This window comes from Podarcis liolepis (genome assembly GCF_965112155.1).
Source record: "Podarcis liolepis genome assembly, chromosome: 2".
In the NCBI taxonomy this organism is placed as follows: Eukaryota; Metazoa; Chordata; class Lepidosauria; order Squamata; family Lacertidae; genus Podarcis; species Podarcis liolepis.
Genome location: NC_139555.1, coordinates 22,706,347 through 22,719,787, shown reverse-complemented (window position 1 = coordinate 22,719,787; position 13,441 = coordinate 22,706,347). Strand labels below are relative to the sequence as shown.

The following is a 13,441-nucleotide window of genomic DNA, read 5'->3' as shown; positions in this document are numbered from 1 at the left end:
TCAGACACAGGAAATTAAGCACAACACTCTTATATCAGTTGGCTTGGCTTGGCATGATCCTAAAATGGAGTCTTTACCTGTTAAAATGAGACCCAATAATGTCAAATTGGTCAAACCTTAGCTGTCCTAGTCAATCTAAGCAAAGTTCATCATACAGATGTGTAATCAAAAGCACAGAAGAGTTGTCACCAGGTAATCAGCATACCTTCCAACATTTCTCCGATGAAAATAGGGACGTCCCGTTGCATAATGATAATTTTACTATTTATACCCCACACATCTTACTGGGTTGCCTTAGCACTCTGGGCAGTTTCCAACATATATAAAAACATCATCATCATCATCATCATCATCATCATCATCATCATAATTTATACCCCACCCATCTGGCTGGGTTTCCCCAACCACTCTGGGCGGCTTCCAAAAGAATATTAAAATACTGTGATACATCAAACATTAAAAGCTTCCCTAAACAGGGCTGCCTTCAGATGTCTTCTAAAAGTCCCTAAACAGGGCTGCCTTCAGATGTCTTCTAAAAGTCCCTAAACAGGGCTGCCTTCAGATGTCTTCTAAAAGTCTGGTAGTTGTTGTTCTCTTTGACATCTGGTGGGAGGGCGCCACTACCGAGAAGGCCCTCGGTATTTAATGTATTTAATAATACATTAAACATTTTAAAAAATCTTCCCCATATAGGATTGACTTCAGACACCTCGGGCGTTGGGTAACTCCATGCCCTCCAACATTTCTCCAATGAAAATAGGAACATCCTAAGGAAAAGTGGGACATTCCGGGATCAAAGCAGAAACTGGGACAGCTTCTCTGAATCAGGGACGTCCCTGGAAAAGAGGGGCACTTGGAGGGTCTGAATTAGTTCAAGCTGGTCAAAGGAGCTTAAAGAGAAGCAGAAAAGATGGGACAAACAAACCAAAAACCCACGAGAGCCTCTCAAAGAGCAGGGCATAGGAAAAGGGAATAACCATCAGTGGAGCAGGCTGCAGAGCATAGCTCAAGAATCAAATGAGGGGCCTGACTGAGTATTTATAGCAGGCAAGGATAAGGAAGATTCAAGGATGGGGCACACTGGAGACTGTGGAGGGCAAAACCCCAGGTTAAGACTTTCTATACGTGATATGTGATGATACAAATATTGTGCTTAAAAGGGAGTTGTAGCTGTTTTTAAAACTGCTGCTATGTAGTTCGTCTGCTCATCTCTTGTTTTGTTTTTTTTAACATTTTAGGGTCAGGTTATACTGAAGATGGTGAAAAAAATAATTTAAAATCAAACGAGGATGGTCAAGGTAATTTCTGGGATTTTATTTTTGAGTGTATTTCTAACTTTTCAAGAGAGTATAGTTCATTGAGGATTAGAACAGAATGTATTCCAGCTTGGAGTGATTTCACTCTGCTTGTATATCTTTTCCGGGGATAAATTTCAAAATACAACAATTTACATGGATGCCACTTGGATTCAGATACTGAAAAATTCCACAGAAAGCCCAATCAGGCTTGTTCCTGTTTTACAAGTGTTAAAATATTTTAGAGGGACCTTTCGATCCTTACCCACTTCTTTTTATCATTGCTGCTTTGACATCACTTGACATTTTGAATATGCAAAGAGATCTATTATTATTTCTATCTCCCACCAACAACGTCCCCACAGCAAAGCAAACCTGCCAACTTCCACCATATGTTTTGTTGACACAAGGTCAACACTATTAGCGTAGCATATGAGCAAATGCTTTTAATGCTTAGATATGTCCCTGCCATGTTTTATACTGATTGCCAATCCAATGACTGAGTGGAAAAGCTCAAGTTAGCTGTTGTCAAGTCTTGCTAGATTCTACTAGGCACATTATAGATTTATTTCCATATACGAATTACAGGCATGGGCACCTAAATCCATGTTGGAGTCAGAGAAGGGGGCAATTGGTTAAAGCTCCACATGCTAGGATCTCAGTCCAGATCAGAGAGATCACACCTGCAATTTGTGTTAAACATGCTGCACTTAAGGGCACAGATAGGTAGTGAATATATCCTCTAGTCTAGCTCTTAGAAAGACTGATACCTCCATTACGCATTGGGTTGTGTCAGACTTTGTGCTAGACTTCCTTTTTGCTTGGTTTAAAATTAGCTGATACTGCCCACTCAAAGAAATTTTAAGCACAGCCTCCTGTTAATCAAACAATTATAAATAATACATTGTTGAATGAATTAAGATCTGCATGTTATATATATATATATATATATATATATATATATATATATATATATATATTTGCTTTCGTAGATTTTCACGGGTACAGGAATGCAGGTTTTGGTGTCTTCGGGTGTCTTCCCGTGTAAGAGTTGGGGTGTCTAGGCGACGTTTCGACGAGGTCTCACTCGTCATCTTCAGGCTGGTGCTTTCGGCTTCTTGTTACTGGAACAGAGCAGGGTCTCAGTGTTTGAGTTCCTATAAATACTGTTGAGGGGGTGTGGTGTATAGCCTCAAACGTTCTGGGCAGAGAGGAAGTCCCAGGTTAGTGTGCCTTTTCTTCTTTTGTTCCTTAATTACTTGAGGGATATCTTGAGTGATTTCTTGAGTGATATTCTGAGTACCACTTAGGTGGGTCATTAGGTGTGGATTAGTTGCTAAAGCTTTCGTGTCTTGACCTCTTGAGCTTGTGAAGAGTTTTTCTGAGAAGATGGCTGTACTGCACTTAGTTGTGCTCTGGCTTGGCTTCGTGTATAGGGGCGAGCTGTGGTTTTGTGCCCTGTGCCAGCCAGATCTGTGTAGGGATTGCGGGGGGGTGCAGCATCCGGAGGTGCCACTATGGTTTGGCTACTGGATGGTGTCTGTAATTTATCTGTGGAGAGGGTCTGGGTTTGGGTCTGGTGTGGTTGATTGGTGATGGCGTTCTGTGTGCCTCTGGTTCTGGTGTCGGCTTTTGTGGGGAGGGCTAATTTCCAGATGTCTGGCAGGCGGGACGTGTCGTCACGCTTGTTCATGTTGTGAGGGTGTTTCTCTATCTCGATGGCTTCCATGATTATTCTCTTGTGGTGATGTTCCATGTTAAAGAGCAATTTGGAATCTGCAAAATTAATTTCGTGTCCTGTTTCTTTCATGTGTTGGAAAAGAGAGGAAGTTTTTTCTTCTTTTTTGACGGCATTCTTGTGTTCTGCGATACGTGCATTTATTCGTCTGTTTGTTTGTCCAATGTACGTGGCTGGGCAGACTTTGCAGGGTATTTCATAGACCCCTTGGTTTTCCAACTGGATTTTATCTTTGGGGTTTCTGAGGATATTGGCTATTTTTTGGTTGGTGCAAAAGGCTGTTTTGATATTGTGTTTATGGAGGATTTTGCTAATTTTATCTGTAGTGCCCTTGATATAAGGAAGGAGGGCCATGCCATTGTTTTCTTCTGTGTCTTGGTTTTTGGGGGGTGTTGCTGTCAAGGCTTCATTAATGGGCAATAAAGAAGCAAAACCTACATCCCGATGACCTACTTGTGAGCTTCGATGTTGTATCTCTCTTCACACAAGTGCCCATTAATGAAGCCTTGACAGCCATTCAAAACAAATACAATCCCCCCGAATACATCCTGGACCTGACCAACCACTGCCTAACCAACACGTACTTCATCCACAATGGACAAAGATACAAACAGATAGAAGGAGCACCTATGGGATCACCCCTCTCACCGGTCATCGCAAATTTGTACATGGAACACTTTGAAACCAATGCTTTAGACAAGTCAGAACACAAACCCAAACTTTGGCTCAGATATGTTGACGACACCTTTGTAATTTGGCCACACGGGAAAGAAAAACTAGATAGCTTCCTCACACATCTCAACAGCCTACACCCCAAAATACAATTCACTATGGAAATAGAAGCCAACAACCAACTTCCCTTCCTTGACGTCCTAATCTACAAAAAACCTGATGGCTCCCTAGGACACACTATCTACCGGAAAAAAACCCATACCAACCGCTACTTACATGCACAATCACACCACCACCCTGCACAAATAAACTCCGTAGCCAAGACTCTCATCTCCAGAACCAAACGCCTGGCTGACAAAGACCACTTGACAACTGAGTTACAGAATCTCTCAAATGTGTTAATCGCCAATGGATACCAGCAAAACAGGGTTACGAAGCTAATCCAAAAAGAAATACCCCCCAAAAACCAAGACACAGAAGAAAACAATGGCATGGCCCTCCTTCCTTATATCAAGGGCACTACAGATAAAATTAGCAAAATCCTCCATAAACACAATATCAAAACAGCCTTTTGCACCAACCAAAAAATAGCCAATATCCTCAGAAACCCCAAAGATAAAATCCAGTTGGAAAACCAAGGGGTCTATGAAATACCCTGCAAAGTCTGCCCAGCCACGTACATTGGACAAACAAACAGACGAATAAATGCACGTATCGCAGAACACAAGAATGCCGTCAAAAAAGAAGAAAAAACTTCCTCTCTTTTCCAACACATGAAAGAAACAGGACACGAAATTAATTTTGCAGATTCCAAATTGCTCTTTAACATGGAACATCACCACAAGAGAATAATCATGGAAGCCATCGAGATAGAGAAACACCCTCACAACATGAACAAGCGTGACGACACGTCCCGCCTGCCAGACATCTGGAAATTAGCCCTCCCCACAAAAGCCGACACCAGAACCAGAGGCACACAGAACGCCATCACCAATCAACCACACCAGACCCAAACCCAGACCCTCTCCACAGATAAATTACAGACACCATCCAGTAGTCAAACCATAGTGGCACCTCCGGATGCTGCACCCCCCCGCAATCCCTACACAGATCTGGCTGGCACAGGGCACAAAACCACAGCTCGCCCCTATACACGAAGCCAAGCCAGAGCACAACTAAGTGCAGTACAGCCATCTTCTCAGAAAAACTCTTCACAAGCTCAAGAGGTCAAGACACGAAAGCTTTAGCAACTAATCCACACCTAATGACCCACCTAAGTGGTACTCAGAATATCACTCAAGAAATCACTCAAGATATCCCTCAAGTAATTAAGGAACAAAAGAAGAAAAGGCACACTAACCTGGGACTTCCTCTCTGCCCAGAACGTTTGAGGCTATACACCACACCCCCTCAACAGTATTTATAGGAACTCAAACACTGAGACCCTGCTCTGTTCCAGTAACAAGAAGCCGAAAGCACCAGCCTGAAGATGACGAGTGAGACCTCGTCGAAACGTCGCCTAGACACCCCAACTCTTACACGGGAAGACACCCGAAGACACCAAAACCTGCATATATATATAGGAACTCAAACACTGAGATCCCGCTCTGTTCCAGTAACAAGAAGCCGAAAGCACCAGCCTGAAGATGACGAGTGAGACCTCGTCGAAACGTCGCCTAGACACCCCAACTTTTACACGGGAAGACACCCGAGGACACCAAAACCTGCATTCCTGTACCCGTGAAAATCTACGAAAACATATATATATATATATATATATATATATATTTAAAATAAATACGTATCCGCTGAGAGAAGTAACAACTACAAATAAACATAAATAAATCTAATTGCAAGTTACCAGACATGGCTCGTTCATGGGTTGCTTCTTCAGCAGCAATTTATTTGAAAGGTGAGATCCACATTTACTTAAAATTAAATTAAAATATTAAATATGTATTTGAAGTTGCCACTTCTTGTTTCGGAGCCCCAGATAAAGGGGGAGAGATTCTGCGGAAGGAGAGGTCGGGTCAAATGTATCATGGCTTCTCTTCCTCCTCCTCCTGTCCACACATACATGGCAAAAGCAAGTCCCTACTAGTCTCTCCAACTCTCTGGGTTTGTTTTGGTCACTGGTGGAGGGAAAATCTGCTGCATTTATTGGGATTCCAAAGCAGGAGGGGGAAAACTAAAAAAATCTGAATTGCAGATGTAGTGTACACAAGCTTTGTTTTTGCATCCTCTAAAGTCAATGGGAGTGTGACTGGTTTATTCCAGAGAGAGCAAAAAAACAGGCCCTCGGCAAGTTCAGAGTGCAATACAAAGAAACATCTTCTTGCTATTTTTGGGGCAGGACCTGATCTTGAGAATTCCGAGGTGGAATATACTGTCGTGGAAGTGTCGGCTGCTGACGCTTACAGAGGTAACTAAATAGCTGACTTTGTGCCATTACATATAGCAGGAAAAGCAATGGGCTTACCATTGAGCGGTGTCAATTGTAATTTCCTAATTCATTTTAGAATTCATCTTAAAACCGTTGTTCCACACTACTGGTAAACAGGAAGAAATAAAGCTTCCGCTTCAAGGATCAGCAGGTGTTTCTTCATAAACAGGACACTGCAGCCACCTGCATATAGTCAGAAATCCAGAAAGGACATCAGAACCATGCAGTTTTGCTCGCAGCCCTTGACATATCCCCTGCATCCCCTATAGATGAATCCACACCATCCTAATTGCAGAGAGCAGGTGTGCATAAGGTGCATTCTTCCCCAAGGCTGACTGCAGGCAATTGGTATTTTAGAAAAAAAGAATGGGTTAGGGAAGTGAGCTAACTCACATACTATAACCAGAGTCCAAACATCCCACAGGAAAAGGGGAAAACAAGGGAAGACATGGTAGCTTTATTATGCGTTCCCAGATAATCTTAACAGTTGGGTTCCTTTTTTTCTGAATGGCTGCCCTTATTCTTCAGTGTTTGATTCTAGCACAACTCAGCGTGATCCATTCTGTAGTCACAGAGATAAGATCACTGTTAATCCACTTTCACGGTAACAGTAATATGCTGAGTATGTGTCCTTGTGTTGTGTATGGAAGTGTAGGCAAAAAGGAGCAGCCATTGCAATGTTGCTCTCCCCGCAAAATGGCATGTTAGCACTTTTCCTTTTTCAATAATATGAGCATGAATATGCCATTCCCAGACTGAGTGTAGCAGATCAGTTAATTTATAGGCTTATCATCTGCATGGAGCCATATAAATAGCAGCTGACTTTTACTCTTAAAAAAAATAGTCTAACTGTTGATAGTCTTTGTGCCACAATATAATCATTACATGGACCATTGATTAGTTTTACTTGGTAACATTAGCCTGTGTCTGGTCTGGTGTCAAACTAACTTTTTATCCCAGTGGACGAAGCAGCATGCTTGGTCTGTGGGATTTGTTCCTGGGAGTGAAAACCCCTAGATGGCCAGCTCAGTGTCAATATCTTGAGCCGAAGCAGGACTTGGCAGGGGATGAATTGTCTGAATCAAGGATGTTGCTTGTTAGAAGACCTCATTGGCAAACCATCAGGAGGAAGAAATAGGAAAAGGCAGAGGGACTGATCCTGCATTGCTTTGACCCAGACAGTCAAAAACCACTAGCATTGCTGCCAGTCTCAAACATTTTGGCAGAGATATGCTGGTAAATGTAAAAACTAACCAAACCAAATTTAGAACAACTGGACAGAAGTGTATGTTTAATGGTGTGTTTTAAAAACAAACATTCACACTTCTTGAAATGGTTGGTATTAAAAGTTCAGCAATACTCTGCTACTTCATAGCATATCCTCCAACATTTCTCTGGCGAAAATAGGGATGTCCTATTCTATTATTATTATTATTATTATTATTATTATTATTATTATTATTAATACATACATACATGCATACCCCACCAATCTGACTGGGTTGCCCCAGCCACTCTGGGCAGCTTCCAACATATATAAAAACCATAACAAAACATTAAACATTTAAAAACTTCCCTATACAGGGCTGCCTTCAGATGTCTTCTAAAGGTTGTAGAGTTACTTATCTCCTTGGCTCGGCAGTCAAATAGGTTTGTGGCCAGCAGCTCAGCTAGGCAAGTTATTTTCCACAGAGCACAGTGATCCGATTTATGGAAGTGACACATACTTTGTCAGCTATAAGACACTCTTCACACACTTCCTCCCACTAAGGGCTGCCTTGTTGACTTCATTGCACCTGAAGGGGTGCTGCAGCAGCACTAGCCTCCTGACAATGATATTGCTGCTACTTAACTGCAACTGGGGTGGGCAGGCTGTTGTGCTTTCATTGATCCAACTTTGCCTCTGCCCCTGCCCTGCAGTGATGCTGCTGTCATGAGGCTGGCTCTGCAGCCTTGCTTCGTTGTTTATGGTTGCTTTTGTGTTGCGCCAGAAACAGGATTGGCTAAATAATTGGAAAATTACTGAGGTACGTCTTGCTCATATTTGTGTATCAGAATGCAAAATTGCACCTGGGTAATGGATAAACATTGCATCTCTTTATAGTGCACTTTCAGGTCTGGACAGATAGTAAAGGCCATTTTCCTAATTGGTAGTCATGTGCTTCCTTCTTTTGAGATGACAGGGCAGTTTTAAAACACGCACCGCAAAGTAATTGATTCTATATTGATACCTTTCCCAGCTCCTGTTGTACAGAAGCCTGAAACGGTTTATACTGAAATCAGAAAAGCTACTAATGGTAAGTAAGCCAGGGGAAAAGATCAAACACATAAATAATACAGAACCCATGTGGCATTTTTATATGTAAATACTGTTTATTTGAGGAAGAAAGCATTTATGAGGAGTTCATTTGGAAACTTACAAAAGAGCTACTAACAGAGCAATCCAAGCCCGCCTTATGCTGGTCTGGGGAGCGTGTTGTGCTGGAACAAGCAGAGGTATCCTTCTGTTCAACTTAGCCAACTGGGTTCTGCCAATCTTCCCCTCCTGCCAACCAAACTTTTGTGGAAATGTGGAGAACTGAATTTAAGATTGGACAATGAAAAATCAATGCAATCAAAAACTGGCCGATTTTGCCTGCTCCCTAACATGGACACTACTCTTCATCTGCATAGGTTACTCTAAGATTCATTCTTGTTCATACTAGACTGCAACAAAAAGGAACCCATAGTTGCCTTTGACTGGACTTAACCGTCCAGGGGTCCTTTACCTTTACCTTTTACCTTACAGATGAATACGCCAGTTTAAACATTTAGGGTTGTGCGTGTGAAGAAATGTTACCGATCACAGCATTCTTCCAAGGCTGCCAAGAACTACATACCCTTCAACATTTCTCTGATGAAAATAGCGACGTCCCCATTCCATAATGATAATTTCGCTATGTATACACCACAGAACTTATTGGGTTGCCCTAGCACCCTGGACAGCTTCCAACATATATTAAAAACATATTTAAACATAAAAAAACCACTTCCCTATATAGGATTGCCTTCAGACGGCTTGGGGGTTGGATAACTCCATATCCTCCAACATTTCTCCAATGAAAATAAAGTGGTACCTCGGGTTAAGTACTTAATTCGTTCTGGAGGTCCGTTCTTAACCTGAAACTGTTCTTAACCTGAAGCACCACTTTAGCTAATGAGGCCTCCTGCTGCTGCCATGCTGCCGGAGCACGATTTCTGTTCTTATCCTGAAGCAAAGTTCTTAACCTGAGGTACTATTTCTGGGTTAGCGGAGTCTGTAACCTGAAGTGTATGTAACCTGAAGCGTATGTAACCCGAGGTACCACTGTAGCGACATCCTAAGGAAAAGTGGGACATTCCGGGATTAAATTAGAAACCAGGACAGCTTCTCTATATCAGGAGTGTCATTGTAAAATAGGGACATTTGGAGAGTCCGGAACTGTCCTCCAGTTTTTTAGGGGCCTAACCTTGCAAACATATCCCCCAACTTCTTGGAAGTGTAATATCCAGCTCTATACTAATAAGATAATTGCAATATTTAAATCAGCTTGCACTAGAGATCTGCCTCTCAAGAAAATGAATGCTTCTCTGCTTTGTACCCTATTAGACGGCAAAGTGAGAATTGGTATAACTTCCACAATAAATCTCCTTTGGGGAAGCTTATAGTTTTAAAACTTTAAAGTATACAAAACTTACTATCATTATTTAGTTTATCTGCTCAAATGGGTTTGAGAAGGGCATATGCTACTTAAAATCCTTTTAATCAATACTTTGTTGTAGAGCCAGGAAGTCCAGTGAAATGAGATTTGATTAAAAGTGGGAGCTGGATTAGGCTGACGATAAGCAAGCACCCCCTTAATCTTGCATTCCACCTTCTCTCCGACACATACCCAGCTACAGCTTCAGTTATTTTTGGAAATGTAATAACAGTGTATTGTTCTAATTGCGCCTGCTTTTCCTGACTGATACACAGGAAAAGTGTTTCAAACAGATAAGCAGGGCATCACACAACAGCAAAGCCATTTTGGAGGCTTACTGCATTACTTACTGAAACAGAACCATGTTGACTTTGTGTATGGAGATGATTATTGATAGCATTTATATAAAGAAGCACACACCCAGATGAGGCATGGCTCATAAAGAAGGAAGGGTGTTAAAAATGGGGGTGACTAAATTTCCTGGCTTTGGAGACACATTTAAAGCTCTTCCAAATTGGGAGCCTTGCAAAAGAACTCTTGTTTAACATTCTGCCATTCTTTAGAGTGTAGCCAATGAAGAATCCATAGCAGAACTATGCAGATAGGATAAGGTGTTGATTCTTGTTTATTTTATTACAGTACACCCCTACTTTCTTCTGTCATGGAACCCAAGATGGTTCCCAGAAAGCTTCTCATCTAGTATAACTTCAGCAAGGCAATGGCCTCGTGTGCTTTTGCATCAAAGTTATTGGAACAATATGAGCAAGAAGCAAGTTTAGTTCCCATCTTTATGCCTCTAGAAGTATAACTCTCATGAATTTCCTATGGGACAAACTAAAGAGCTCTGCTTTGGAGGCAGTGTTGCAGTATATGTGTTGAGGGGGCCAAAATCTGAAAGATCCAGCCATCAGCTGTGGGGAAGAGTATGTCTCCTTTTCCTTTCTGAAGGCGCCTCCCAGAGCAGGGGTCCTGTGGAGCCCCCTCTGTGGGTCGGATAGCAAGCGTGCGTGAGCACCCCCCCCACGCAATTTCCAGAGTCTGCACATGCGCAGTTGCAAATTCTGGGGTCCGCATGTGCACAGACGCAATTTCCAACGCCGCGGAAGCGAGTCCCCGTGCTGCACCACACTGGTTAGCAGTGCGGCATGGGGACTCGCTGAGTGGGCAGCTCAGTTCTGCGGCAGCTCATGGGGCAGTTAAACAGCCTCTGCGGGCTGCTTCTGGCCCACAGGCTGCAGGTTGCTGATGCCTGTCCCAGAGCATACTTCCCCTCCCCTTAGCAGCAAAATTCATTTGCCAGGTAGTGAACAGCTGTTTTTCTAGCTTACTGGCTGGTAGGTCAGTGTTGCTTACAGGGAGGGAAATGGGGAGAGGTATTATGCCAGAGAAGTCAGGACGGTGCAAATGCACCAGTGGAACCAATCCGGTGCTTCTATTGATGTGTTTGCACCACATCAGCTTCCTCCCCGCCTTGACCTTTTCTTCTTGGTAAGTAACAGTGACCCACTTGCCAGGAAGTTAGCTCCACTCCGCCTGGAGGGATGCTGACTTACGTTCCAATAGGAAAAAGTGATTCATACCTGTGAACTCTCCTTCTTTCCTCCTTTCCTTCCTGTCTCTCTGATGTCACCAGATTTGTCAGATGTGTGGTGGGCTCTTTTCTAAGAAGGTGTCTGGAATGTTGCCTGCCAAGAGGCAATATGTTGGAGTAGGGATTCCATTGCCCATTTGTAGTTGGAGTCTCTTCCAGCAAGCATGCTAATGCTGCTTTTGGCTCTTTGTTTTATTTGGCCATTTCCACCCAGGAACCGTGCAGTAGTGTCACTCTGCAGCAATGTTACATCAGGGCCTAGGCTCCTTGGTGGGAGAGTTGAATGTGGTTTGCTGCAGACCCACAGAACTCCTCTCAGTGTCGCCACTGCTACTTCTGCTACTGCCTGAGTGCTGGATAGCTGTGGTGAGCAGCCGTGTCATTTCCCTTGCGCCTTAAAATACTTGGGCGCAACATGCCATCACTGATCTGCAATGGCACTCCATGGTGTCTGGCCACATTGCAGGAAATTGCAGCGGCCTGCTGAAGCCGCCTGGTACACAGAGAAGCAGTTGTGGTGCTTCGTGTCCCTGCCTCATACTTCTAGGCATTGCAGATGCTGCTCTATGCATTGCCACAGGCGGAGGAAGGGGGTGCAGTGAGTGCGGTTTGCCCCGGGTGTCATCCCTGAGGGGGGTGACACTGTTGCCCCACCCGCTGGATGCTAGCCCCACCCCTGTGGGCAGCTAACCCCACCCCCAGGTGCACAGCATGTGTGCTGCTCCGGGTGCCGGAGCAGCTAGCTCCGCCTCTGTGTGCTGCTACTTCCTGGTCTGTTGATCCCACTGTTGCCACCTCTGTTTAGCACTGCAGGCCTGCCCAGCACCATGTTACCCCGGTGTTATGTACTGAGTTGAATAGGATCCAAAAGGCAGCAGTCTGATTTGTCCTAGAACAATAGGATTCAGAATGCAGCAGTCTGATTGGTCCTAGAACAATAGGATTCAGAATACGACAGTCTGATTGGTCCACAGAAGCCACCCAATCCAGCTCCAGGTGGAAGTGAATCCGCAACCTGATTGGCCTACAGGGGAATCCCAAAATTAGCCAATCATGTGGGGCCCATAGTGTAAATAATGTATATAAAGCAGACATTCTGGGGGAACTTCCATTCCTCCTCACCACTATGAGCTGAATAAAGAGCATGAAATCCACTCTTGCCTCCGAGTATATTTCACCCGCCCAAGGCCGTTGGAGGAGCACTGAAAGAACTTTCCCCATAGGCTCTTCAAAGCCAGCAGTGATGGGAAGAGGTCCTAAATGAGGGCCAATTCACAACTCCAGCTGCCCAATATTATACCCAGGACTAAACTTTTTACATGCATTGGTGTACATCGCTTCCCCTTGACCATGGAGCCAGCACTCCAGGATTTTCACATGGCTGCTGTGCGCCAGCAGACTTATAAGATCCTGTGAATGCCTGTTCTAAGGAGGACTGTCTCAGCTATTGTTTCCCCATTAAATTCTGTCCTCCCTTGAAGCCGTTTCAAATTAATGCATCTAAAATGTGAGAATCAGACCTTGCAGAAATCCGTTCTTCTTTTTCCTTATAACCTGGGATAAGGAAAACCTGATCAACAAGCTTCTGCATGGGTACTTGCACTGGAAAAATGAGTCACTTGCTGGGAGGCGGTTTCAGTGTCCAGACAGGAAACGCTCACAGGGTCCCATTGCCACCCACAATATGCTGCGGAAAAACAAATGTTCTCAAGCGGAGAGAGGCCTGAGAAATCCTTGCTGCCTTTCTCACTTTGGAATAAGACCCTAGAAGTGGCTTTGTGTCTCAGAAAACCTGTTTTACCAGTTTCCTGCTTTCAGACTCCAGACATTACCCCTCCAAAGCACCCTCTTGTTGGAACTGAGATGTTTCCCAACAGGAGGCCACAGTAAAGTATGTGCCATTGAAAGAGCCTCTAAACTTCTCATATGCTAATCGAAAGATTATCCCATCTGTGAGTATACACTTGCAAAATAGTTGGATCA

At 43.6% G+C, this 13,441-nt stretch overlaps 1 protein-coding gene across 5 annotated transcripts in view; it reads left to right on the top strand.

Moving 5' to 3' along the window:
• PECAM1 (platelet and endothelial cell adhesion molecule 1) overlaps positions 1-13,441 on the top strand; it is a 68,500-nt gene that overhangs the window by 41,523 nt on the left and 13,536 nt on the right. For 3 of the 5 annotated variants that reach the window (XM_083490016.1, XM_083490013.1, XM_083490012.1), the window contains exons 12-14: positions 1,239-1,298; positions 6,059-6,127; positions 8,389-8,445. In XM_083490016.1, coding sequence (XP_083346142.1) covers positions 1,239-1,298; positions 6,059-6,127; positions 8,389-8,445 — 186 coding nt within the window. The remainder of the gene's footprint in view (positions 1-1,238; positions 1,299-6,058; positions 6,128-8,388; positions 8,446-13,441) is intronic. The other 2 variants (XM_083490015.1, XM_083490014.1) reach the window with 1 other exon arrangement.